This window comes from Lithohypha guttulata (genome assembly GCF_036872675.1).
Source record: "Lithohypha guttulata strain CCFEE 5908 chromosome Unknown scaffold_3, whole genome shotgun sequence".
Lineage (NCBI taxonomy): Eukaryota > Fungi > Ascomycota > Eurotiomycetes > Chaetothyriales > Trichomeriaceae > Lithohypha > Lithohypha guttulata.
This window is the reverse complement of record NW_027042752.1, coordinates 3,018,555-3,043,840: the sequence shown is the minus strand read 5'-3', so window position 1 is coordinate 3,043,840 and position 25,286 is coordinate 3,018,555. Positions and strand designations below refer to the sequence as shown.

At 48.8% G+C, this 25,286-nt stretch overlaps 8 protein-coding genes across 8 annotated transcripts; 3 read left to right on the top strand and 5 right to left on the bottom strand.

The window, feature by feature from the left end:
* Positions 1-904: 904 nt before the first annotated feature.
* LTR64_004895 (uncharacterized protein) lies at positions 905-2,773 on the bottom strand (the record flags this gene model as incomplete). The annotated part of the gene is made up of 1 exon (XM_064899239.1): positions 905-2,773. The coding sequence occupies one exon, from the start codon at positions 2,771-2,773 to the stop codon at positions 905-907; it is 1,869 nt and encodes a 622-aa protein (XP_064755196.1).
* Positions 2,774-3,980: 1,207 nt separating this feature from the next.
* On the bottom strand, positions 3,981-5,520 carry MNN10 (alpha-1,6-mannosyltransferase; the record flags this gene model as incomplete). The annotated part of the gene is made up of 3 exons (XM_064899238.1): positions 3,981-4,683; positions 4,734-5,022; positions 5,079-5,520. The coding sequence occupies 3 exons, from the start codon at positions 5,518-5,520 to the stop codon at positions 3,981-3,983; spliced, it is 1,434 nt and encodes a 477-aa protein (XP_064755195.1).
* Positions 5,521-6,648: 1,128 nt separating this feature from the next.
* RAD53 (Protein kinase protein rad53) lies at positions 6,649-9,834 on the bottom strand (the record flags this gene model as incomplete). The annotated part of the gene is made up of 1 exon (XM_064899237.1): positions 6,649-9,834. One exon carries the CDS (start codon positions 9,832-9,834, stop codon positions 6,649-6,651), a length of 3,186 nt encoding a protein of 1,061 aa, XP_064755194.1.
* A 1,100-nt stretch (positions 9,835-10,934) lies between these two features.
* Positions 10,935-13,583, bottom strand: LTR64_004892 (uncharacterized protein; the record flags this gene model as incomplete). The annotated part of the gene is made up of 1 exon (XM_064899236.1): positions 10,935-13,583. The coding sequence occupies one exon, from the start codon at positions 13,581-13,583 to the stop codon at positions 10,935-10,937; it is 2,649 nt and encodes an 882-aa protein (XP_064755193.1).
* Positions 13,584-14,355: 772 nt separating this feature from the next.
* Positions 14,356-15,546, top strand: LTR64_004891 (uncharacterized protein; the record flags this gene model as incomplete). The annotated part of the gene is made up of 1 exon (XM_064899235.1): positions 14,356-15,546. The coding sequence occupies one exon, from the start codon at positions 14,356-14,358 to the stop codon at positions 15,544-15,546; it is 1,191 nt and encodes a 396-aa protein (XP_064755192.1).
* Positions 15,547-16,320: 774 nt separating this feature from the next.
* On the bottom strand, positions 16,321-19,794 carry rga1 (Rho-type GTPase activating protein Rga1; the record flags this gene model as incomplete). The annotated part of the gene is made up of 2 exons (XM_064899234.1): positions 16,321-16,737; positions 16,798-19,794. 2 exons carry the CDS (start codon positions 19,792-19,794, stop codon positions 16,321-16,323), a joined length of 3,414 nt encoding a protein of 1,137 aa, XP_064755191.1.
* Positions 19,795-21,336: 1,542 nt separating this feature from the next.
* Positions 21,337-22,795, top strand: LTR64_004889 (uncharacterized protein; the record flags this gene model as incomplete). Its single annotated transcript, XM_064899233.1, has 3 exons — positions 21,337-21,369; positions 21,421-21,454; positions 21,501-22,795. The coding sequence occupies 3 exons, from the start codon at positions 21,337-21,339 to the stop codon at positions 22,793-22,795; spliced, it is 1,362 nt and encodes a 453-aa protein (XP_064755190.1).
* Positions 22,796-23,435: 640 nt separating this feature from the next.
* Positions 23,436-24,743, top strand: ERG26_1 (erg26, C-3 sterol dehydrogenase; the record flags this gene model as incomplete). The annotated part of the gene is made up of 1 exon (XM_064899232.1): positions 23,436-24,743. The coding sequence occupies one exon, from the start codon at positions 23,436-23,438 to the stop codon at positions 24,741-24,743; it is 1,308 nt and encodes a 435-aa protein (XP_064755189.1).
* Positions 24,744-25,286: the final 543 nt, after the last annotated feature.

Here is a 25,286-nt window from a genome sequence, read left to right as displayed (position 1 = left end):
TTCGGTACGCACTGCTCCAAGCTTTGGGCGAGTCCAGCGTAGCATGAGAGCACATTGCATTTAGCATCCGAGGGTCTTCCACAAGTATCAATGGTAAGATGCATGTTTACATAGAACGTGGAAACAGTTTTGTGGGACGGGCCAGGATGGCATGAGCAATGCAGGTAGTCTTCCACTGTAAGCATGCAGAAGCTAGAAGATTTGCTAGGAGAAATCGGTCCAGCGCACGTGTAGCAGCCTTCTTGGTCCCTTTGGCGTGGAAGTACTGTCTATCGGTCGGTAATCTATTGTTTGTGATTGGCGGAAGGACAATAGTGTGATAAGTAATCCTGCTGGCGAAGCGAGGTGTGCAAGGATAATCGTGCAAACACGAGTCGGCCCGTCTTTGACTTCTTGGCCTCGAAGCAACATGAAGTACTTTCTCGTATGAGATGAGTACGGACGTCCACTGCGGCTTACTCTCATAGTATACACGATGACCAACACTGTACTAGTAGTGATCCGGAGAGCAGGTGTGGTGTTAGTGGTGTAGTGCTTAGCTAGATAGAGCGATTGATGTCTGAGTAAATGTAAACCTCGTCACACCTGCCTATCACGACAATGGAGGCCATTAGGCTTGCTAGAACAATGGAATAGGGAGCTGCTATCTATCGTCGTATAAGGAAGGTGTGACGAGGCTGACATCTCTTCGGGCACTTCCCTGCTAGAGAAGAGCAATGTAGATCTATGTATTGACCAGTGACAAGGCCGCAAATGAGAGATGAGCGTCCTCACGGCAACTATGAGAACAACGAAAATGCCTTCTACACGAAGCTCGTACAGTACACACACGTGGACATGAAGACAGGCTGAGTGAAACTGAACAATTTTAGCTTTGACTCTATATCCAATATCTAACCATCCACTACATATCATCAAGCACAGTCTGAGCTAATTTCTCAGCATGTCCATAAGTCACACCCATAGTGTGACCAGGTGGAGTGAAGACCAGCGAGCTTGAGTCCACAACTCTCAGACCCTGTACTCCCATGACTCGGCCCCTCGAGTCAACGACTGTATCCCTCTCACCTACTCGTCCCATAGCACAGCTGGCACTGGCATGGTGGATAGCGCCAATACTGCCCGTGATGGCTGCCAGCAAATCCTCATAAGTTGTAACATTCTTACCTGGGTACAGCTCGTCACCAACCTTCACAGCAGCCGGTACGCCCTCCCAAGCTTGCCTTGCGCGTCGATATGCTGCAACCGCGACTTCCTGATCGCGTGGATCGAGTAGCCAGTTCGGGCTTATAACAGGACGATCGAGGATAGACGAAGATGAGATGGTCATGTTGCCTCGTGACGCAGTACCGATGAGGAGACAATTAATGGTTCCGAAACTGGCGCCCTCCTCAGACTGGAAGCTTCGACTTGTGGTGCCGAAACCGTACTCGATCTCCGGCCAGTCGGATGGCAAACTATTGATGTGTGCTTGCGTTGCGTTGCTGAATGTGCTTGTTACGTTAGCAGGTAATTTGTCCCATGCTACAATATCGCTGCCTATGCTTGTGAGTGGTCCATTGCCAGTGGCGAGAAATTCTGCATCGACTTGGTTCATTATTGTTTGGTTGCTCTGAAAGTCTGAATATGTGGTAAACGTGTCGTTGATTCTGAAAACTGGACCACCGATATTTGTAGTGTCCCACATGTTCTGCCCTACACCTTCGAGAGCTGAGATGACTGGAATGTTGTATCGGTCGAGCGTCGCTTGCGGACCTATGCCACTTAGCATGAGGATTTGTGGTGAATGGTATGCACCTGCTGCCAGCAGTACTTCGCGACGAGCATTGAGTGTATAGAAGCTCAGGGGGGTGCCAGCTGGCGAACTAGTGACATTGACACCGACGGCAGTCTTGTTAGCTGAGAATATAACATTCTGGACAAGACTGTTCAGGTATACTGTTAATGTGTCACGTTCGAATGCTTCGTTAAGGAACGAAGCCTCCGCGGAAGAACGAAGACCCGTGTTTGGATCAACTGTCATTGTCCAGTAAGCATAACCGTGGAGTACGCCACTACTGAGGCCAGGTTGAGCTTGTAGACCGATGTTTCCGAAAGCTGCCGGAGCATTCTGGGAAAACTGGTAGGTATAGTCTGGGTAACTGACTTGAAGTGGGTGGCTGTAGTTGGGATCGGAGCTAAATACCGATGGATCGTAGGGTATCGAACTTGCTCTTGCAGGATCTGACACACTTGGAGGAGTGAAAGTCATGCTTCTTTCCAGATACGTGGTCATGTTGTCCCAGGTGTATGACAAGTCGCCAACATGGTCAGCAAAAGCTTCGTAGTAGCCTTTCGTTGGACGATGGTAAAGCATTTGATTCCTGCCAGAAGAACCTCCAAGATTGCGACCTTGAGCATAATGTACGACTTCGCCATTTATTTGTGGTACTGTCTCCAGAGCGAAGTCGTTCTGCGGGTTGTAGTCCTCTGGCGCTGTTCCCACGCCTTGAGATGACCAGTAAGGAATTTGGGAAAAATTGCCATTGCTGAGCTCATAGAAGTTCCCGGCTTCGATGATAGCGACCGTAGCATTTGAGTGCTCCGTCAACCTCGCTGCCATGACACTACCAGCCTGACCACCACCAACAATGATATAGTCGTAGGTTGCATTTCGAGCCGGGATTCCAAAAGAGCTACCTGTCAGTCGACCGGGTGAGGAAAATTGAGATATTATTGCAGCATCTGCAAGACACGAAGTCGTAAGCACAAGGTAAGACGTAGAGAACCTCATTGTTGTAACGGTCGGAGTACCTCGTTCACACCAGAATCATCTGAACCTTTGACTGGCCTCAATGTCGTCGTACGAACTAAGACTGAACCGAGACCAAACCGAGACCGAACAGAGACTGGATTACGGGATTCTTAGGGAGTGTTACCGCTTGCTAGACCTTCGATTAGCCTCACCGTTGTCGTACTGTACGAACTGAGACTGAACCGAGACTGAACCGAGAGACCCTAGAGAGTGGCGTGGCTTGATCTGAGCCCAACTCACTGGTAAGATCAAGTCAAGGTCAGTATAAGTACCACTTTATATACCCAAATCCAACCCATTAAGCTGGACCGCGACTTCGGCATTGCTGTCGTCGCCACTGGCACGACAAGCCTCCAGCCCGATTCCACATACTACCAACGTCAAACCCCATACTGAGAGAAGATCGGCCCGCTTGACATCAAAAGCGCGAAAAGGTTCGGCATCAGAACCACAAAAAGCAGATCCAAAGGGCCTGCTGTGGAACGAGCTAAGTTTCTCTTTGGCAAAGCGAACATCTCGGATGGCTCAGGGCTCCATGTTGGATCCTGGAGAAGGATCTCGGAGTGCGAATTGAGAGAGAGGCTGACATCATTGTAGAGGACGAAAAAAGTATTTCTCGAACTTAACCAGCAAATGTCAAAGTAGCACAGCATAATTATATGGTAGATTAGTTCTCAGATAGAGTAAATTTGTTACTGAGGATACATGAGACATATCTTCTGCTACAAAACCGATGTTTCAACTTGCAACTTCACATTCATGCTGAAGTTCCGTTCTGTGCATCTTCGCTTATCTGAGACTAGTGGACAAAGAATGCGGCTAGCCCGATCTGGCTCTCGAATGAGAAGCTTCAATCGTCTCTGTACAGTACCGAAGACAAGAATTCTGGAGGAATAGATCGAGGTACCCCAAGACGTACCATACAGAAGTCTAACCACCCGTATCGTCAAAATTTCGCATTCCTCATGTTCTCCCGCAAACGCTTTTTCGTGACCGTGCCTCTAATCCATGCCCTACTTAGACCGTCCTATGCTGGTGCAAAACCCTAGTATAGAACATAAGAAACCTTTAAGTTACACTCGTGTATCGTGCGAACATGCTTGTGTTGTATAGAATCGCTTGTGATAGGTTTCGCGACAAGTAAGGATCTGATCCAATGCCAACATATGTGGTACTTGGGAAGTGCTCATTTCCCATCATTCGTCGCCCCTTTCCCCTTACCAGCTTCCGTGGTCGCACGTTGGAATCGGCCCTTCACCGCATCGACAAGTTTCCTCCAAGCACTTCTGTTCAGCCTGTTACTCAATTCTCTGTATTGGTACATTTCACCCCAGCAGTCTCTACCCCATTCACAACCTGCCATATTGACTAGGAAATCGCGATCAAACTCGTTGTAGTGAAACCTCGGATCATGTTCTTTTTCTCCCATCTCACTTACTTTACTGCAGGCCGCTAGAGGGAAGCTGTTTATCTTTCGCTGCTCGATGAAGCCGAAATGAGTTCGGATATGAGGTTGCGAAGTGTAGATATGTTCCAGAGCGTCTTGTTCTTTATGCTCCCACTCCATATGCTTTTGTTCGTAGAGGACGGGGTCCCACCAGATATCGAGGAGGCGATCTGACCATGAGGATCGACGGACGAAGAAGGAACCCAAATTGAAGCCTCCACAGTCCTGGCTCAAGATCATGTCTACTGAAGATGTGAGATTGTCGCCAGTAGGAGATCGTGTCACTGCGTCGAGAAAGTCGGATTGAGGTGGATGGGTAATGTTTAGAGGATTGTAGTGGTTGATGTCTCGGTAGACAGTCTGCGAGAGGTCGTCGAAGATATGTTGTTGGAGGGATATCGATGGTTCCATGATGAAGGTGTTGAGGTCCAGCCACCAAAACCTGCAATATATTAGTGAATGGTTCCCTCCATTCGCATTGACTTGACGTACCATTCAGCTTTTGGATATTTGGCCATACAATTCCTAATTATATCGACCTTCTCCCAACTTTCCCTCCATTCGTGGGCGTATCGTTTCTTCGTGCTCATATCAGCAATTTCGAGGTTGTAGCCCCATCTTTCAGCATATAGTCTTTTGTTTCTGACGCTATCTCGCTCGATCGCCCATTCTCTTGGACCTTTCCAGTCCATAACACCACCACCTTCGTTGGCTGCAAGGATGATGACAAATTTACTGCCACCTCCTAATCTAGAATTGCTCCTGTAGCGCCCTCGTACATCTATGGTGTCTGTTAGCAAGGATTGGCCGTAATTGCTTGACGTGCAAGTGACTCACTTAATTGAGATACGACAGTCGTGACAACGGCCACGACTGCCAATATAGAAAAAAGAAATTTGAACTTGCGCAAGAAGTTGCCCAAGAATGTTCTGAAAGTTGCAAATCTGCCATCGTTGTCCTTCAGAGGCCACCTACCACGACCAAGCTTCTCCTGATCTTTCCAGTCTTTGTCCTGCGGACTCAGTGCGTTGAACATAGGGAGCTTCTCAGAAACCTTCCTCCTTGTTCTCTTGAAGTAGCCCTCGTTTTTAGTCTGTATTGTAGGATAGCCCCTTACGGCGTTACTCCTCGCCTGTGCTGCAGCCCATTGTGCATCATTGCCGTCGTAGCCATTTGTCTCGTAGGCTCTCCGAGCAGGCGAAACCGCCCGGTTATCTGTCAGGCCTTGCGAGCTCCATCCTCCATTTGGCTTAGGCGATGGTGATCGAGACAAGGACATAGACGTGGCTGAATCTGCGGAAGAGACAGTAGGTATTGCCGGAGTGGCAGGAAGAGGTTGAGCGAAGGCTCGAGCGGGCAGACTTGAGGACGCGCCTGAATAGTTTCTGCTGTGCTGGCTTTGAGAGTGGGAGCAAGAACCTGCGTCGGATATGTTGTGTATGCCAGCTGATGCGGAATGCCTGTGACGGCTGATTCCTGCTTGGGACGCCAGTGTATGGCTTAGTTTGTGCGTTTGTGTAACGTGGAAGTGAAGACTGTGTCAGGCCTATCCATAGGAGAATGCACGGCCTCGTTTGCTGGAAAAGGGCAGGGCCAAGTGACACGAGTGTCCTGATTGGGAGTGAGCGATCGTGCTGCAGGGAATCGTGGCTGCCGAGTATCGTGAGAGACGAAAGGGTCGAAGTGTTGTTTGTGCACGCCGTACCCTTCCCAATGCTTTGTGGTCCTTTCGCACATAAATGAAGGAATGGTGGTGCAGAAAACTACATCAAATGCAACTCCGAGTCACTCACATGCATGTTTCGAGTTCGATCATGAACTCTAATGGTATCAGTTCACGCTAGCTACATCGGAACGAAAACCAGATTAGATTCTGTGCAGCCAGCCAGCTAATGTTGATAGGGGTCTAGTATGTGAAACTCCGCTGCTGGATCAGTTCTCTTATCAAGCTCCCACTAGCCTAGAACGTATTACCAGATGTCCGTAACGACCATCGGATTGCGGTTTTGCTGGGGCTGTTTCGTTGGGATGGTGCAGGCGTCATTGAAAACGAAGTTGTGGGCAGTTCCTGCACATCCGGAAATGCAAAACCAAGAACCCCTGAGCAAACTGATACTCATTGGGCTTGCGTTCTCTACAGTAATAGCTACGGATTCTTGGTGTCTCTATGCTAATACTTGCTCTCAACCCTATGAAAGCAACCATTCAAGCAATTCAAGGCTGTAGCTCTTTTACATGACAATTACCACTTTGTCGTTCCGTTCTTCTCTCGTTGTACAGCGTGTATATATGGCATATCAAATCTAACCTCCTTTCTTGAACGCTATCATGGACATTCTGAAAATGCCTGAATAAGTCCTCCTCTGATTCCCTACCTTGACTCGAATCTGTGAGTAAACGCTCACTTCTATGCCGCAGACACCTCAGTCACTGGTACAGCCAAAGCAGAAGCTGCTTCTTCGCCATGAAACGTAGCTTGTAGGCCTTGCTCCCTCATCTTTGGGATTTGAAACATCTCTTTCTGGACAACGAAAGGCTTCTCGTGCTCCGGTCGTACTCGCGCACTGTCGCCAAATGAGATTTCAACCTGGTATTTTAGAAATGCTCCTGAGTTCTCCGATTCATGGATCGTGATAATATCACCACTATAGATCTTGCCAAACATCGCGGCAGTGCTGTCCTTTGCTTGACCCGGGAGAGTGATCCCATTGACTCTGATACCCCTTGTCGCTGAAGTTGCGATGATCGTTCTGATCCCTGACACTTTTGTCCAGTCTCTATTTGCTAATTCAACACGCTCTATACCGGGCGCATAAAAAATGATCTTCATGCCGAATTTTGGGACCCGAGTGTCTTGCGGGTTCGCGAATCGATAATCACACTGAGGTGCTCGACCCCACATCGTCTTACGACGAATCAGGGGTACGACTTCTCTGTCAAAAGAGCCATCGACCGGTATCAATTTCCCTAGTTTCTGAGTTGTGGAGGTAAATTTGCTGACACTTAGAAGCCGCATCGCCGTCGTACCTCCAAAACTGTTTGGTTGCCCTTCGAGAGCGGATGTCCTCTTTATCAACTGGGCCATTGGCGTGCTGAATGTCTTCGCCATGCCAGTCGTCGGAGTGACCAGATTGGTGCTGCTTTTACCAAATGGTGCTTGAGTTGTCAGTCTGGCATTTTGCTCACGAGCTGCCTGTCGTTCCTTTTGTGTTTCCGAAAAGGCTACATCGTCCATCAGTAGTCCGACCTCGATGCGTCTTGGATCGTCGGCGACCATAGAGTCCTGCGGTGGGACCACATCCGGAGCAGACGCTTCATGTGGTTGAGGTACTATTGTGTCTTGGTTTGAACATAGCTCGGGGATTTGGGATTCTGCTGATGACGGGTTAGCAATACTGGGTTTGGGTGGATCCATCTTCATCTGGCCCAATTGCGCTTCAGCGCCCATCAGGCTCGCTGCAGAGCCTGCAATAGGTATTTCGGCATATGATAAATCCGCTTCGAGCAGTGCGTTGTTCGCAAGTGATTCCTCCACAGCGTCTGGTGGTGACGAAGCAAAGTCATTCATGCTTACCTGTTCAAGTTGGTCGCGGATCTGCGGCAAATCTTCTTTGATGACAGGTGACACAGCAGGTCCCGTATTGCTCCCAAACAACCCGGAACTCTTCAGCAAAGAAGGTGTGATTTCTCCAAACAGCTTCGGTGTTTTAGAGTCACTGGTGTGGGCAGATGCAGAGGGTGAAACGGCAGGTAGATGAGGGTACAATATATCTGCTGGAATGGTGCTCTCGACTCGTGTCATCTTTGGTTTTTTGAACGCCCTTTGAGGACTCGACAGTACAGCATGTGAAGTGTTGGCATGTTGAAAGAGGACTGAGTCTTGAGTCAGACTGCTAAGGTCATCTATCAGTTCTTCGTCCACTTCCTCATTCGCTTCTACCACGGCCTCCAGACGGCGAGGTCGAAGATCGACGGTGTTGACGGATGTATAATCCAGTATCTCTTCGACATCCTTGAGCCATGGATGATCAAAGCAAGCCTGCTCGGTCGGGCGAAGGTCTGGTTGTATATTGAGCAGATTTCTGATAAAATCAATGCCGGTTGGAGATATGTTGACCTGGCGCAAGGGCTCAAAGTCAACAGGTTGTGTCATAATGGTGGCCAACATTGCAGCACCGTGATCGTCGCCTCTACCGATAATTGGTGCTTTACCTGCCAGTAAATGAAAGATGACGGCACCAAATGACCACATATCTGCTGAAGAATCGTAAGAGGACATTTTCGAAGAGGCTGCTCCTGGTCGACGTCGCTTGGTGGTAGTCTGAGCATACATGTGATAGTCAGGATAGACTTCCGGTGCACAGTACAAGAGGGTGCCACAAAATGTTTTCAGGAAGGTTTCCTTGTCTATAACCGATTTGGATAGGCCAAAGTCGGAAAGTTTGACAACAATAGGGTCGCGCCGAGCGACAAGTATATTGTCGGGTTTGATGTCACGGTGCGTGATACCTTGCCTATGTAGGTAGTCCAGTGCTCGCAAAGTCTGTATCGTGACTTGCTGTCCATCGCTTTCTGGCAGACGTCCGTGTGAGAGCTGTTTGGAAAGTTCACCGAATGGCACATGTTCCATGATAATGTAGACCCAGTGCTCAAATCTGACAGCTTCGTGAAATTCGACAATATTCGGATGCCTTAGCTTGCTCATGATGAGAAGCTCGTTATCAAATTTGACGTCAAGTATGCCATTCTTGATAAACTTACGTTTGTCGATCTCCTTTGCTGCGTATACAGTGCCTTCGCTTTTGGTTTGAACACGATAAACCTCTGCAAAAGCACCTCTTCCAAGAAGACCGGTAAAATTGTACTTCGCTCCACCATTCCAGTGATTGCCATACGAGCTCTCGCGAATCGAAGAAAACCTAGGCTCGATACCTTGTCTCTGTAGATAGTTTCTCACATTTTGCTCGTAAAGCTCTTCACATTCGTTTCTGGTTGGAATGCGTATCATGAATTTGGCGTGTTCTCTGGCAGAACCGACATGTGCAGAAACAATAGAGCCATGTTTCAGAGCCAGTCTCGCAGGTTTGAAAACTTTATTTCTGTCCTTCGATTTGAGCAAAAGATCGTCCACATAAGTGCCATTTGTCGAACGATCTTCAAGCATGAGGCTGCCCTGGTCATTGACGAAGATTGTGAATTGCACACTACTTATTAATTTGTCGTGGGGGTCTTCTGTCAGCAGAATGTCGCAGACCAATGGACTGCGACCAAACCTGAAGCCTTCGAGCGGGAATTTGGAGGTTGTGCTCATACGAAGGGCTATTTCTCTTGTCATATTCTCCATCTCCGGATCGTTCGCCAAACTCTCTTCAGTAATGCCATCGAGGTCGTCGTTTTGCAGGATGTGCTCTGGGGCTGCAAGCATAGTCGCGCGAATGGCATTTATTGCCATGCTAGAATTGGCGTGCAAAATGCATAGGATATCAGCCCTGTCCTCTGGTTCCAGTTGACTCAAGGTCGTGCCATATCGTCTTGGGTCTTCGAGGGGTTGCGTCGCCTCTTGCGTGGGCTGTGTATCTTGTGAAGGCTCCATTTAATCTGTTTCTTTTTTGCTTGATGGGTCAATCCTTTCCTCACAGATCTTGCGTGTCTGTACTGTTCAGCTCAGTGTACGCTTTCCACCCCTCCCAGCTGGCCCTTCCCCAACGTGGTATGATTAAGAGTGCTTGCTTGAGGCTCGTGCTGCCATCCCGGAAGCAAACTCCGTGACAAAATCGGCCTGTGTAAATTTGTCAGTCATGTCTGAATCGTGGACCGAGAAGGCGACCAGAAATGGCAGATACCTGCTATTGCTCTTCACAACGCAGGCACTAACTACGGCGCTCATAAAGCTATATAGATGAGCATGTTGTGCAATCACGACTTTTCGCCGCATGTAGACTGTACTTTCTTCACAACCATCTCTGCTTGTTCGATGTCTTGTTTAGACAGCATGTTCGTTGCAACATGGCTAATACCGTTGTTGGAAATCCCACGAGCTCTTTTGTGTGAAACGAGGAGATTTTGACTTACACGAATGTCTGGCTCTTGTATCACCTTGTCTACCAATCAGCTCGGAGTGTTTGTTTACACAAGTAAAATTCGAATTGCAGGCAAGTCTTCGCACTCAGGCTCGATGAGTTACGTTGAATGATCTCAAGGTGTTTCTCCGGTACATTGCTGCTCCAAGTACGCTTCGATCAACAAAGGATATCGCAATTTCACGTACATTCAGAAAGCAAATAAAGCTGCAAAGAAATGTTTACTAGGTGCAGCCCTAAACTCGGGCAATCGCAGCCTGAAACCCAACCTGGAATGCGCCACCAGCAAAAAATCTATCGCGACAGGCACCAACTCGCAGAAGTGCTTGCATGTGTCTGACGCGATCTTCGGGGAAGATAATCCCCGGACCGCGTTCCCTTGGTAATTACATATTTAGACACCTCCGGTCCAGTAAGAGTGCTGCATTTATTGATTTGCATCGTCATAAGGTCCTTTCATTCAGGGGAGTACGCCGGAAGCTCAGATTGATATTGGTATAACAGATACATATAGCAGCAAACCTGCAATCATAGGCCATCTCACCGCAAACATGACTCGTAACATCAGCTATATCTACGTTCGCTATCAATGCTCTCTGCCATTGTCCATTAACTAGGCAAACTCCGCTATCCCAGATATACCATTCAAAGCTTGGAGTCCTTGTTGAGCTCGTGTCGAGGTGCATTTTGGGCAGAACCAGTCTCCTTGTATCTTGTCCTTGAATTTCATTGGAGGGTCTAGGCAACGGTGATGGTATGCCTTGGGACAGCCATCACAGCAAAGGAGCCAGCCGGTCTTTTCACAAGATGCACAATTGTCATCGTTTTCGATGTTATTCGTAGCAGTTTCAGAAGAGCTCAGCTTTGATTGAGGTTGTGAACTCGGTGCTCGGCCACGATTCTTGGTCACAGAAGTAACCTGGGAAGGCAAATTTTGACCAGGCCAGCTTTTTCGAACTTGCTTGTGCTGGGCTTCGTCGACTTTATTTGGAGATTTGTCTGTCATTGTTGTGTGTTTCGGAACGGTGACAAGTACAGATCTAGAGTGACATCCAGACACGTTGACTTGTTCTGCAGTACGTTCAAGTGCATTCACTGGTGGTGTGACACTTGTCGGAGGTACGTTGTTCTCTTCATCACTGAAGTCAATAGCCTCTGCCTTAGAGACATTCTTCAAAGAGCTAACCTCAATATTGCGATTAACTGTGCTTAAAGACGGATTGATACCTTGTGTGGGCTGGAGCACCGCCAGGCGAGGCAGGGTTGCAGGTGGAATGCTAGAACTGGGTGTTCGCAATGTAGAATCAGCTTTTGGCGATGACACTAAAGGACGCCTCGCGACAAGCTCCCCGAGGCGTTGACCTCGATTTAATGAATCTGGAAAGGGTCCTTTGTAACCGGTACTGACGGGCCTTTGCAGAAGTGATGTAGGGGTTGATGTAGAGAAAGCACCCACGGACCTTTGAATTGGCGTGTTGGAATAAGGCTCGACTTTAGATGTACATTCGCTAGGTTGCAGTGATGGTACAGGATTTATAGGAGGTGATCTATGCGGGCCCGAGAATGGATTATTCGACAAGCCATTACCAATCTCTTGTGCTTGTGCTCGGTGGTGATCGTCAAGTTTGACGACTATAGGTAACGTAGGACCTAGCGCTGCATCATCTTCATCCTGTGTACTGGCAGAAGGTGTGTTCCCTGGCTGGTACCCTATCGATGCAGGCGCATCTGCTGTGCCTGTTGGGACACTGTGTCCAACAGGTCTCTGTGCAGTGCTTGTTATTGGACAGGGACTATCATCTCTCCGGAAGGAATTCTTAGCAGTGTGAAAGGATTGCTCCTCTGCTATAACCCCTGCCTGCTCAGCGCTGCTGGTATGTTCGGTGTCCGGAGATGAGTACCCACTCAATTGAGTTGTATCTGGTGTCGGCAACTGTATATTGTCCTCGGATGTAAGTAATAGATCCGGCTTATGACGGGACAAATGTTGAGGGCCTTCTATTTCCTCTATTCTCTTGCGTTTGCCCAGCGCTGTGGAGGCCTCTGTACTGTTCATGTCCGCTTCTTCCAGTGTCGGTAACAATTGTGCATCAGCTGACCTAGCTGTCGCCCTCAAATGGGTCTTTATAGTCTCGTTCTCCTTACGCAACAGCCTCACTTCGTTATCCTCATTGTGAGCAGCTTGCATCGCCTGAACCATACCTTCGAGACTGCTCAAAAGCTTCTGCGAGTCGGGCCCGGACCTATCGTGTCGCGAATGAGAATTTGGATTGTCCATCATGACATTCTGTAGATCAGACATGTTTTTTTGCAAAGATTTTAGCTTTCGCGTCAACGATTCCAATTGATCTTGTTGTGCGTGAATCATCTCTCCCTGCTTTCGAATTAGGAGAGCTTGATACTCGCACTTTGCTTCGCAGGACGCAACGTGTTTCTCCGTGATTTCAGCGCGTTTTGTGTAGCTGCTTATTCTTATGTCCATTCTCTGCAGTCTTTCCTCGTTGCTCGTCGTGCGTGTTTCCATGTGCGTCAACCTTTGGGCTTCATTCTTGATTTGGCCATCCACTACTGCCATACCGTTGGAGTACACCAAGTTTGACGTACCATTCTCGTCGAGGTTACCTGTCATAGACGGGTAGCCTAGGGCACTATCAACCAACATCGGGGACGAGTGTTCTACGGAGTGAACCCGATACTCAATGACTGGTTGTTCGATACTATGTAGTGGTTCTTGCGAGGGGCGAGACCATTGTTGCTGTGGTGATGGAGCAGGAAGCTGCAAATGACTGCTCGAGGATGCCTTGGCCTGATATGGTCGCTGGGACTCGGGGAATATGCTGGATCTAACACTTTTTGACCGTACCGGCTCGACGTTGTGCCCATCCTTGAAATAAAACTTCAGCTTCTTCGCGGTCCGAGCATCTTTCAAATAAGTCCTAGACAGTTTGTAGAATTGTCTGTCAACCAAATGCTCTTTGCTCGGATGTGGTGCACTTCTGCAGTATTGTCCAACCATTACAGAGCATTGGTTGCAGGAAAGTTCGGCCATATGACAACCTTCAGCGGCCTGTTGAGAGGATCCATGAGGAACGACCTTGGTTTCCCTTCCAGCCTTTGTACTAAAAGATGTACCCTCCTTCTGTGCGTAAGCATACGAATCAGTCAGATGCAGCCAATCGTTTTCGAAGATTCCGATCTGGGTATCGCATGACGCACAATACAGATTCACGTTTGATGTTGCAGCAGCATGTACACCTCGCATCCTGAAAGTGTTCCGTGAGAATGTAGCGGCTGATTGAGCGTGAGCGTGAATGAAATGAAGGGCAGTTGCGGGGAACGCGTCCAGTCGCGACTGCGGTGCACTAGTATGCGACTCACCACTCCGATTAGCTGGAAGCGCGATCGCGTGTAAAGTGCTTGCACAGATTGTAGCTACCCTCTACAACTTCATATGTCCATGAGTCGCAGTCAGTAATGCTTGAAGATTCGTTTCAGGGTGATTCAGTCCCTTGAATTGCGTACGATGTGTGCTGCTAGACCGACTAGAGAGCTTTAGAGCGGGCTTATGTATTGTATGAACATTTCAAACAAATATCCGCTGCGCATCTTAGCATGATCATTCAAATCTTTCGGTGCACACGAGGAAAATGCCTTTCGAGGATTGCTATGGACAACGTTGCGTTCGGTCGTGGTACGTATCCAGGTAAGCAGACACTCATACTGTTTGATACACAATTTTGAAGTGGAGTCTGGAGAGTCCGCCTATCGCTGACGATTTGGAGTAGTCTTCATCTTTGTGGTGAACTTGAAGCGAAGGACTGTCCTTTCAGCACCAGAATGATAAATGAGATAATACAACCTCAATCCTGTTACAGCTGTATACCAACAATCGATTATCAGGACGAATGAGCAGACTTTTGGCTATATGCTCCAAGCAAAGATTCGCAGCTAAAGTTCTTGCAAAAACCACGGCCAAGGATAGCATCAATTGCTTCAGTCACCATTACCAACATTACAGGACAATAACATCAACTATGGCGGTCTCTAAGCATGAGGAGACCCAGTCTAATAACGTCAACAAATCCACCACGAACGGGACAAATGGCGATACCAGCAAAACAATCATGGAAACTCATCCTACCTCAACAGCCTGGCACCAACCACAACGAAATGCATACGACTTCCACAGCGACACCATAACAACTCCAACTCTATCTATGCTCCAAGCCATCACCAACTGCTCACTCGAAGACGACATCTACAAGGGCGATCCCACCACAGCTCATCTCGAATCCAGTATCGCCCAACTAGCAGGCCACGAAGCTGGCCTCCTCGTCATGTCCGGCACCATGGGCAACCAAGTCGCAATCCGCGCCCATCTAGGCGCACCACCTCACTCCGTCCTCTGCGACGTCAGATCACATATTGTGAACTACGAAGCCGGCGGCATCGCTACTCTCTCAGGCGCTCAACTCATCCCCGTCCAGCCCAAGAACAACCACCACCTAACACTCGAAGACATCAAAAAACGCATCATAATATCCAACGATGTCCACTCCTGCCCCACCAAAATCATTTGTCTAGAAAACACCCTCAACGGGCTCATCATGCCCCTCGACGAAATTCATCATATCTCCGCATTCGCTCGCGAAAACAACATCCTCCTCCATCTCGATGGCGCTCGTGTCTGGGAAGCCGCAGCCTCAACATCAAACAACACTTCACTCACAGACTACTGCAAACCCTTCGACAGTGTCTCCCTCTGCTTCTCTAAAGGCCTCGGTGCCCCGATCGGCTCCCTCCTCGTCGGCAACAAAGCCTTCATCACGAAAGCCAAATGGATCCGCAAGATGTTCGGCGGCAGCACGAGGCAAGCTGGCATAATCGCAGCTGCGGCACAGACCGCAGTCACTGAGACTTTCGGTACAGGACCGAATGGCGAGGGCGGGAAATTGAGAGTATGTCATGAGAAAGCGCAGAGGATAGGTAAAATTTGGGAGGAACTAGGAGGTAAAATGACGTGGCCCGTTGAGACGAACATGGCTTGGTTGGATGCGGAAAGCTCTGGGATCAGGATAGATGACTTAATACGTATTGGCAAGGAAGAAGGCATCACGGTTAGGAGCGAGAGGCTCGTGATACACTATCAAATTGCCGATGAAGCCTTGGCCGCACTAGAAAGAGCGCTCCGGAGGGTCATAGCTGAGCGTGAGCAGCAGCAATAGTTATAAGTATAATCTAGCCATATCAAAAATCATAAGAGTCGGCCAACCTCAGAACATGTAAGCGCGACCTATCACATAAAAGTGAACGTATAGATGGTTTGTACCAATTGGATTCATTAGAATTGAATTTCCCCTTCGATGCCTCGAGCTATCGTTTTTAACAAGCACTATCAAAGGCTCCCTTCATGTCACTTATGCATCAAGCCCCCATTCCACTAGGGTTGCTAGTACCTAGACAATTTTCCTGATTTTGATCTCCTGGACCTCTAATTTCGTCTCTTTTCGAAGAGAACTAGCGATCTTTTCATGCGATGAAGTTTCATGCTGCTTGCTTGATTGTGTTCACCAAGGCTTCTAGCCTCGGTACGATTCAATTCCAGAGGAGATATTGTCTTCATGCACGCTTTGACCCAGACCGTATTGAGTCGGGCCGACAGACTCCTATGAAGCACACTTCGCACTCGAATTGCGAGTCCAGCCATGTATCATAGCAGTATCATCCCACACAATGAGTGTACTTTTGTGAACATCGGAGTATGGTTTTGTGCATGATCATGATGTAATGTGCATCACCAGGCAAGAGTAGCTGGCTGCCGTCGCGCGAGAGCTGCACACTCTTGCATCCCTTTTATTCCAGCGATGGCTAAACAGAACGTGGTCGCGAAAGACGCGGGTTGTCCCGCTGTGAAAAGGTCGTGAGCATGCTTCGTCTGCGCTGGGCAGCTCTCGAAATTGTGAGTATCTTTGACCGACTTGATCCGCAAGTCGTTACCACTATGACGCGACTCCCGGTGTCTTTCCGTGATAACTCGATCGATAATTGCCGGAGCTATAGTCTTCTTGACTACTCTGACTTCCAGCACGTTGTTGTGTATATGGCGCGTGAGGAGCTCCGAGACTGTGATTTGAATTATTTTGTGGAAATTGGTTCTGTACTGGCCGTGCCGAACTCTGTTTCGACAATGCCGCATTTTGATTCGCGTCTTGATCAATCCGCATTGCCAAGCCGTTCGGCTTTTGAGAACTGGCAGCAGATTGTGCTGGCGCGTCTGCAGCCGCGACAGCCTTCTGTGATTGTACATGGCCTTGCACAATATCGCCATATCGCGCCAAGATCTCTTTCGTGCTCATATCCGCGGACGCTGTATGCAAAGAACTATCTGTAAGAATAGACTGTAAATCTTCAGGTACCTGCACCTTGGTTAGTACAGGTTCGCGATACATGAAATACACCTTGAGCTCTTGACTTACCTCACAGAAATTTTCGTTGTATTTGATTAGCAGATTAACAGCTTCGATGGCTAAGAAGCTTTCATCGACCTGTGGCACGTAAGGGACCTGTTTACCCTGCTTCGGTGGGGGCGCGTAGAGGATGTTCGGTGCCATGACCGTGGCTAGATTGTGGATGTCCATCTTACTGCCAGATTCTTCGTCCACCTGTGAGAACGACGCAGCCCACTTGAGAAAGGCGAAGAGAACTTCCATGGTGTCTCTATTGCATTTGGGTAACAAACAGCAGATTAAATGTAGCACTCTTATCCTATCACTCTCCGCCTCTATCCTCTGAGACGCAATCCAAAGTTTGTGTAGTTTGAAGGTCATCAGTGGATCTGGCATATCTCGTAGAAATTTCTTTAGCAAAGCTGCTACTTGGACAGCATTTTCTTTGCCGAGGTCAGGATTTTGATTGTTGTCAATGGCTTCGGCTGTATCTTTTAATCGTTTAATGTTGCCATTCTTTCGGAAGACACCTTCGACTGACATGTCCATCTGTCTCATAGCAGCCACGGCATCATCGACGATGGTGGGGACCTTGAGTGCGCCTGGTCCGATACCATTGGTTGACTCAGCACCTTCACGTTCAACCAGAGACTCGATTGCGATACCAAAAACGCCCTTCTTCTTCGTCTTAGGCTCACTTTTCAAAGCTTTGCTAACCTTGCCCCAGAATGTTGTCTTTCGAGTCTCGATTAACGACAAAAGCTCTTCCATTGTGAAGCCGTTGCTTTCTAATAGAGGTTGCATGGTGATGACGGCGACGGTCCGTACAATGAGGTACTCGAGTGCTGATAACTCCGAAAAATAGCGTTTCGTTCTCAATGCCGCGGCATCGTGCGCGAGGAGATCGTGACCTGTCGAGCGGCGTTGACTTGGGCTGATAAGTTTGGGTTGATCGTTACGAGCGAGGAGATTCTCACCTGCGAAACGAGACGCGTTCGGTCGCTGCTCTTTAGCCTGCTCGGCAGCGACAATTCTCGGAATATCATCGAGCGTCAACCCATCGTGATTCGACCCAAAGACCAAGCTGTTCTTGTTCCTGTTCTCGCCTGGACGATCGTCGACGATGCGGAAATTGTGCTTGAATCGATCGTCCACATCATGGCTGCCAGGCGAGCCGGGTTGGACTCCTGTCGGTCCATCGAGTATACGCGACTCCCTAGCCTTGCGAAAAGTGGTTGACAAGGTTCTCTCATTCCTAGTGGAGCGCAACCGCTTCATTTCACCAACCGTCTGCTGCAAAGAAGACTCTTCTGGGGGCAGCTCTCGTGACGCGCCAGCATATGACTTTGATCTTGATCCCATCTTCCTTTCCCGCTCTGTTTTTGGTGAAAGTCGATGCCCCTCCGTATTATCGTAGGGTGTAAGATTGGGATCATCCGAAGTATGTGGCAAGGCGCCACCAGATTTCAGCACTTCAAGCAGTCTGGCTAGTGCGACCTTGAGTAGGAAAACATACTGCTGAAGCTTGGTGACGTGTGAGAATCCGGAAACAGTCTCCTGGGCGCGCGAGGAGTGGTTGATACAATAGACTTTGTCCTCCTGTCCACTATAGACAGCACTGGCCAAGTCGTGAGTCAGGTCTCTTGTACATGTGCTGCAACTCAGGTGAGGAGGTTTGATGTGCCAGCGCTTGCCATATATCATTACACATTCGTCGTCGATGGGATCTCGACAATAAGCGCAGCAATCTGATTCTTGATGCGCGAGTCCTGCTGTGCTTTCATTGAGATCCAAGTTCTTCATCTCATTCTCTTTGATTGTTTCGAGGTCCGCCAATTCGTCCAAGAAGGCATTGAGACCCTCGGTAGTGCTCTTTTCTCTTTCCAGCTTCAGAGCGCCCTGCAAGCCAATACGAATCAAAAGTTTGAGGTAATGTGCAAGTCCAGTGACCAGAGACAGGAGCTCCTGAGTAACGCCTAATTTACGGACACCCGTCTCCTGTGTTTTGGAAAGAAGAGTGAAGAAAGCGACAACCTTTTTGCAAAGCAATTTGGCTTCACGTCCATAAGCAAGTTCCTTGAGTCCATGCTCGATGACGAGACCAGCGAGGCTGTCTATTGCGCTGAACAATATATCGACATGCCATATGAATTTGCGGGCAACGATTATGCCGTCAATGTATACCCCATTGCTGACGTGTAGCAGCATCTCCGATATGCATGACGCGGAGGATTCCTCAAAGGTGGACAATATGCTCCATATTCGATATACCTTCTCTTCCATTCTCTCTTCATCTTCCTTGACTAGTTCTCGTTGGTCATCGTTGACAGGTAGGCTGATATCGGGTCGAGGTAAAGCAGGGCCACCAGGGGCGAGTCTAACGTTCCAGAATTTGTGTATCATGTAGCACTCGGGATGCCAATGTTGATTTTGACCGTTGCGAAAGATCTCAACAAACTGCTTAAGAATGGCAGTCTGACAACCATTGCACCGTTGAGCAAATTGTGTGGAATAGTGGTAGTGGCAATAGACCTTGCCATCGTGTTCGTAGTAACTGTCCTGAGCACCGAAAATTGTTGGACATACAGAGCAGGTGAAGTGTTCGATGTGGTACTTGCGCTCCAGGGCAGTGATGTAGGAACCACGTAGAGCACCACCACACTCAAAGCACAGCAGATCTAGACGTCGAAAGTAGTCGGTTTCGCAAAGGGGGAATTGACCAGATCCGTCCTCCTCATCCACAGGGAAGAACTTGCTAGCCACAATCTGACCACAATCCCTGCATTTGAAGCAGTCCAAATGAAATGTACCACCTAAAGCTCGCACAAATTGACCCGTCAGTGCCTCTCCGCACTTTTTGCAGGTACGATGACCTTTGTTTGAGTTTGTTCGCGACCTGCTACGGCCCTTCCCATCTTTTTCTTGTGACCTCTTGCGACCGATCCTGCTGTCGGACGACTGGCGATTACCAGCACTTTCTTGCTGCTGGTTGCCATTGGCATACGGCTGGGTGTTTCTGCTATCCATGGGTACGATACGGCTGTTCAAAAATATACTTTCGCAAGCGTCAGATGTTTATACTTCGGCTAGACATATCACTGTAACCGAGGACTGAGACACGCGCTGACGAAGCCTTCATGCTCCAGAAGTGGCGGCTTACCTGTCTGATCCACGATCTGAAGCAAAACCTTGCACAAATAGTACAGGAAAGTCGGGAAGACGAGCGTGGTGGTGGACAGAGGTGTGGTTGTAACTTCAAGGAAGCGCAGGGTCAACGTTGTCGTCCCGATCCACAGACAGTGACCGTACGGCAGTCAATTTATGTAATATCCAACATGACAGAACTACCACACTGTAACCAGATCGAACCGCCGACGCGAACAGGGTGGTGGCTATGCTGCTGTAAGCCAATTCCAAAGTCTTGACCCAGGGCGTAGGGTTCGATAGGTCTCGAGGACGATCAACAGGGGCCGGATGGATTGTCGAGTGGACGGCGGCGTAGAATGAGGGCGATCACGATGCGACACTGGACAGCAACGCGAAAATATGTTCTCTGTGCAGCTGATGGTGACAGTCGAGCGTGTATGCGGTCGTTGTGTTCGAGCAGCGCAGTCAAAGTACTAGACGGGGCCTTGGCCATGAAGCCGGCACCTATTCAAAGCCCAAAGGTCACGTGTTCGTCGCAGCTTCCTGCTTCCACTATGGATGTTCAAGACTGCAAAGATTGTCGAGCAGCAACGACATGGTTATGAAACACTTTGTTCATTATTACAGCTTGCGATATATGGGTAGCATCGACTTACAACTCTCGGAAATAGACTGTGCTACGACATGGACGATTGAGAAGCGCTACGTAGTATGCAAAAATACCCATGCACTACTGGTACTCAAATCACAGTAGCACAGTGTCTTCTCTCCTCATCAGACAGCGATAGACACTGACAGACACGTAACTATCCTCGAGATTATCATGCTGCGTATTCCAATTGTGGTATGGTGAGTCAAACAGATTTGGCTGGTAAGAATGCTGCTTCTGGGTTTGGTTGCTAACGAGCGAGGATGGTGCTCGTCCCATTCGAGTTCTTGTACCTGCTTAGCCTGAAACCAGCCCCGCAGCTGGTCTGTCATGAAATCACTGTACTGATTCGCATGTAAATATTATGTATCGCTGTTCTGAAGGTTTCGAGTGCAAACGCTGTATACACGAAGTACTCCAGGCGACGATTTGCCTGCGGCCAGGCTTTATTAGGGCAGCTGCCTGGAACGATGCCACCAATAGTAAGTCGCGACAGTGGGGTGGGTCACTCGAAACACTGCATGTGGATGCTGAACTTGGATGTCAGGCCTTTCGTATCTTCTTCGTTGCCGCAGCACAAGTTTCAGCCGTTTGGTGTTAATGACTGTTTCCAAGGTAGACAGTGAAATCCTACCTCCCAACCTGAACAAACTCTCCAAGTCTCTTCCTGTAGTATGGTACTATCTCGTGAAAGTGTCGCCCATTCTTCACCATCTTCTTCACCACTTGCAATTGAATTGAAGACCAGCTTCCACTACTTATCAGCCTTCTAGATGGCCAACCAGTCACTACTGCGCATTGCCAAGGTGAGAGAGAGCTTTGTCGCCCTCATTCGCGAGTCAACTCACCTGTAGTAGGAGATCAAAGGTCTACAATCAAGCAATGATCTATGTGAGTGAGCCTCACTTTTGCAAATGCGACCACTGACATTCAGCAGCCATAATTGTCGCACACCAGGACGAAGATATCCGAAACCTCAAAGCTCTGATCCTTGGAACACCGGGCTCGCCCTACGAATATGGCTTCTTCGAGTTCTCCGTGAAGTTCGGACCCGACTATCCCTCCAAACCACCCAAGGTCGATGCAAAGACAACCAACAATGGTAGGACGAGATTCAATCCAAACATTTATGCTGGCGGGAAGGTTTGTCTCTCCATCCTCGGTACATGGCAGGGCGAACTCCCTGGCGAAGAGTGGTCCTCAGCACAAGGTCTTGAGTCAGTCTTGTGGTCCATTCAAAGCCTGATGTCTAACGACCCCTACGCGAATGAGCCCGGTTTCGAAGGACGCACGACTGATGAAGATAAGAAAAAGAACGATGCCTACTGTGCTAAAATCAGACATGAGACTATTCGCATCGCCGTGCTTCAAAAGCTGGAACACATGTTCGGTATACAGTCTGATGGCTCCTTAGCAAAGCCGGCAGATCTCGAGAAATGGCACTCGGACACTAGTGATTCTGAGGAGGACGAAGGCGAAGACGGCAAACCGAAGATCAAGTGGGAACCCTTCAATGACTGGCAAAAGCGTCGCTTCCTATGGTATTATGAGACCTATTTGAACACTATCGAGGCCGAAGCGCCAAAATACAAAGAAGGCGACAATTTCGAGGTCATGCCATTCGAAGGTGGTAGCAATACTATGAGTGGCACCTTTCAATACGTTCAGTTAGGCAAGAGACTGCTTCGTGTCAAAGAGGTCATTCAGCAAGAGACCGCCAACTGGGCCAAGGATGGCTTAATTGTCAAACAACGAGATTCCAGCAAGGCGTACGCCATGCAGGGCCAGTTCAATGTCGTGAAGCACAATCAGACCAATGGTGGAATCCCAAATATCGATCTTGAACTTGAGAATGATAATCCCTTTGTCTGGATAATGACCTATTTCGGAAGGCCGGAGTCGAATCTGGACGGTGGTGTTTTCAAGATTAGGGTCTCAATCAGCGTCAGGTTTCCTGAGGAACAACCCCGAGTTCAGGTGGTAACGCCAATGTATCATCATCGTGTCTCGAAAGACGGTATCCTCTGCTACCAAGCCAACAAGCCTGACGAGATGAAGAACCATATTCAGATGATTGTTCATGCGATTGAAGAGGAGTGCCCTCCGTACGACCCACGTACAATTGTCAATCCAGAGGTCGCGAAACTATTCTTCGGTTCTGCTGATGATAAGAAAAAGTACAACAGATCACAACGACGTTCCGCTCAAGATAGCTTGGACTTTGCTGAGTGACCGGAACATTTACTCTAGCATTACTTTACCAATTCTGTCGTCGATTTTACTCAGCATGGCGCCTAAAGGGGATATCGGATGGTCTATAGGTTAGAGCTGCTGGCATCTGTGGGGCAGTATAGTATTTTTCTGAGCAGGCGAATGGGTTCTTTCGGGCATCTGGACAGAGCATGGGCAGCAAAAAAATTGCAAGAACATAGCTCATAATTGTGTCAATCACATGGACGAGGCAGAGAAGACGAAATGTATACATCGACTTCGTCATATCAACAGTGCGTCGCGTACACGTACGTTAGCTTTCCAAGTTCCAGGCGGGCAGTGGCGGAACCTTATCTGGAAGTGCCTGCATAATCACCGTTTAAACCCACACGCCACGTTGATAGGCTCTTTCCGATCCCATTTTCCACCCCCACACAATCGTTGAAATTTACTGGAAATGCATAACTGATATACCATGGACGATCTGGGGTAACTATCACTGATTCATGTTTCTTGGAAGTAACCACTAGTCGTCGTGATTTTAGCTGTCTCGATTAAATTGTGCTTAGCACTCTCACTTGCAACCTAGCCGACCTGCTCCGCGAACGAGTGCACCCACTTGTATAAATTCTACGTTCAGCCGACAAACTCAACGTCTCCCATGGAGCGACCTCGCAAACAGCCTTCCCCTAAAGCCCTCGGCACGGTCCTCGTCGTCGGCGGCTGCGGCTTCGTAGGTCGTCACCTAGTCGACCAACTTCTCAACTTCCCTTCCGAACAGAACGATCCTCCCGCTCCATTATCCTTAGGCCCTAATAAAGGTCGCTATTCCTACGACTACCCGTCCTTACAATCGCGATACCCTTCATTCGATCAGTCCGGCACAACAGTACATGTCCTTGACTTGAAATGCACCAGGAACAGGATACAAGGCTGTACATACCACGAAGCAGATATCACGGATGTCGCGCAGTTACTAGATGTGTTCAAGAAAGTCCAGCCAGACGTGGTGATTAACACGGCGAGTCCGCAGTTTACGGCATCACATGCTGTATTGCGCAAGGTTAATATCGATGGGACAAGGACGCTGCTTGAAGTCGCGGGCGGAGTTCACGGGTCATGGTCGAGGGACGGGCAGCAGAAGCGGTGTAAGGCATTTGTCCACACATCGTCGTCCTCAGTGATACACGATACGCAGTCGAATCTCAGAAATGCGGACGAGAGGTATCCGTTGCACGTACCGAACAAAGTGGAGTATTACTCGGAGACAAAAGCCATAGCTGAGCAGCTGGTGCTACAGGCGAACAAGAGCTCAGAGTACGGTGGGATGTTGACAGCGGCGGTGCGGCCCGCTGGCATAATAGGAGAGGGCGATATGGGTGGGTTTGCGTACAGTATAACGAAGACGGGAGCTGATGCGCCGGGATGGCAGCTGAACTTGCAGTTGGGAGAGGGTGATAATTTGTTTGATACTACATATGTTGGGAATGTTGCGCTGGGTCTGCTGCTTGTGGCGGAGGGATTACTGACTACTGATCAAAGAATAAATGACAAGGGACAGGCTGATGGTGGCATTCTAGAGCACGAAAAGATCGATGGCGAAGCATTTATCGTGACGAACGATCAACCCGCATACTTCTGGGATTTGACGAGGTTTCTGTACAGTCGTTTTGGCAAGGAAGGCGTTGTGGTCGGAGGACAAAACACGGGCGTTAGAGCATTACCCGAGAGCTTCGCATGGCTTGTTGGTGCAGCGGCTGAGTTAGCTGGAGTGTTGACGGGTCGTAAAGGAAGAATCAGTCGACAGACAGTGGTATACAGCTGTATCGACAGGTATTTCAGCTGCGAGAAGATAAAAAGAAGATGTGGATATGAACCTGTGATTGGGGTTGAGGAGGGCTTGGTAAGGAGCGTGAAATGGTACAAGGCGTTTATACAAGATGGTGGTGAGCAGAAGAAGATGCAGTAAGTACCTTCATCGAGCCACGGCTTTGAGTGTGTGGTCACCCAGGAATTTGAGGGTGCAACTTGAAGCAGACAACCGAACGAGCTAGGTATGGTCATGTGCATAGCAAATACGTGTACAGATCCACAACAAGCAATAGTACATATACAAAGATATCCAACTCAGAGCGTCGGTCGAGTCAGAGAAGAGTACACATGGTTCCCAGGATCTAGGATTCGTGGTGTCCTCACAAAGTCATGCTGCGTTGGTAGGGCAGGATGTTGCATTTTGTACTACACAATTTGCAAGGCGGTATGTGCGAATCTTGCAAGCAGAGCCAGTCGGCCCTTCTAGAGGGGGAGAAGTCTATTGCAGACCTGGAACAGCCCCCCAGGATGGTCACCCAAAGTCTCGTGAGAGTATAGTAAAGCACGGTTTGTATGACAAAAAACTTGTATGTCAACAGCTGGCAATCCTCGTAGCTCAAAGGAGGGCCTCTATCAACTACGAGCAGCTGGAGATGAGGCCTTAGCATAGTGCAAGATCCGGTTCAAATGTCGATGACTC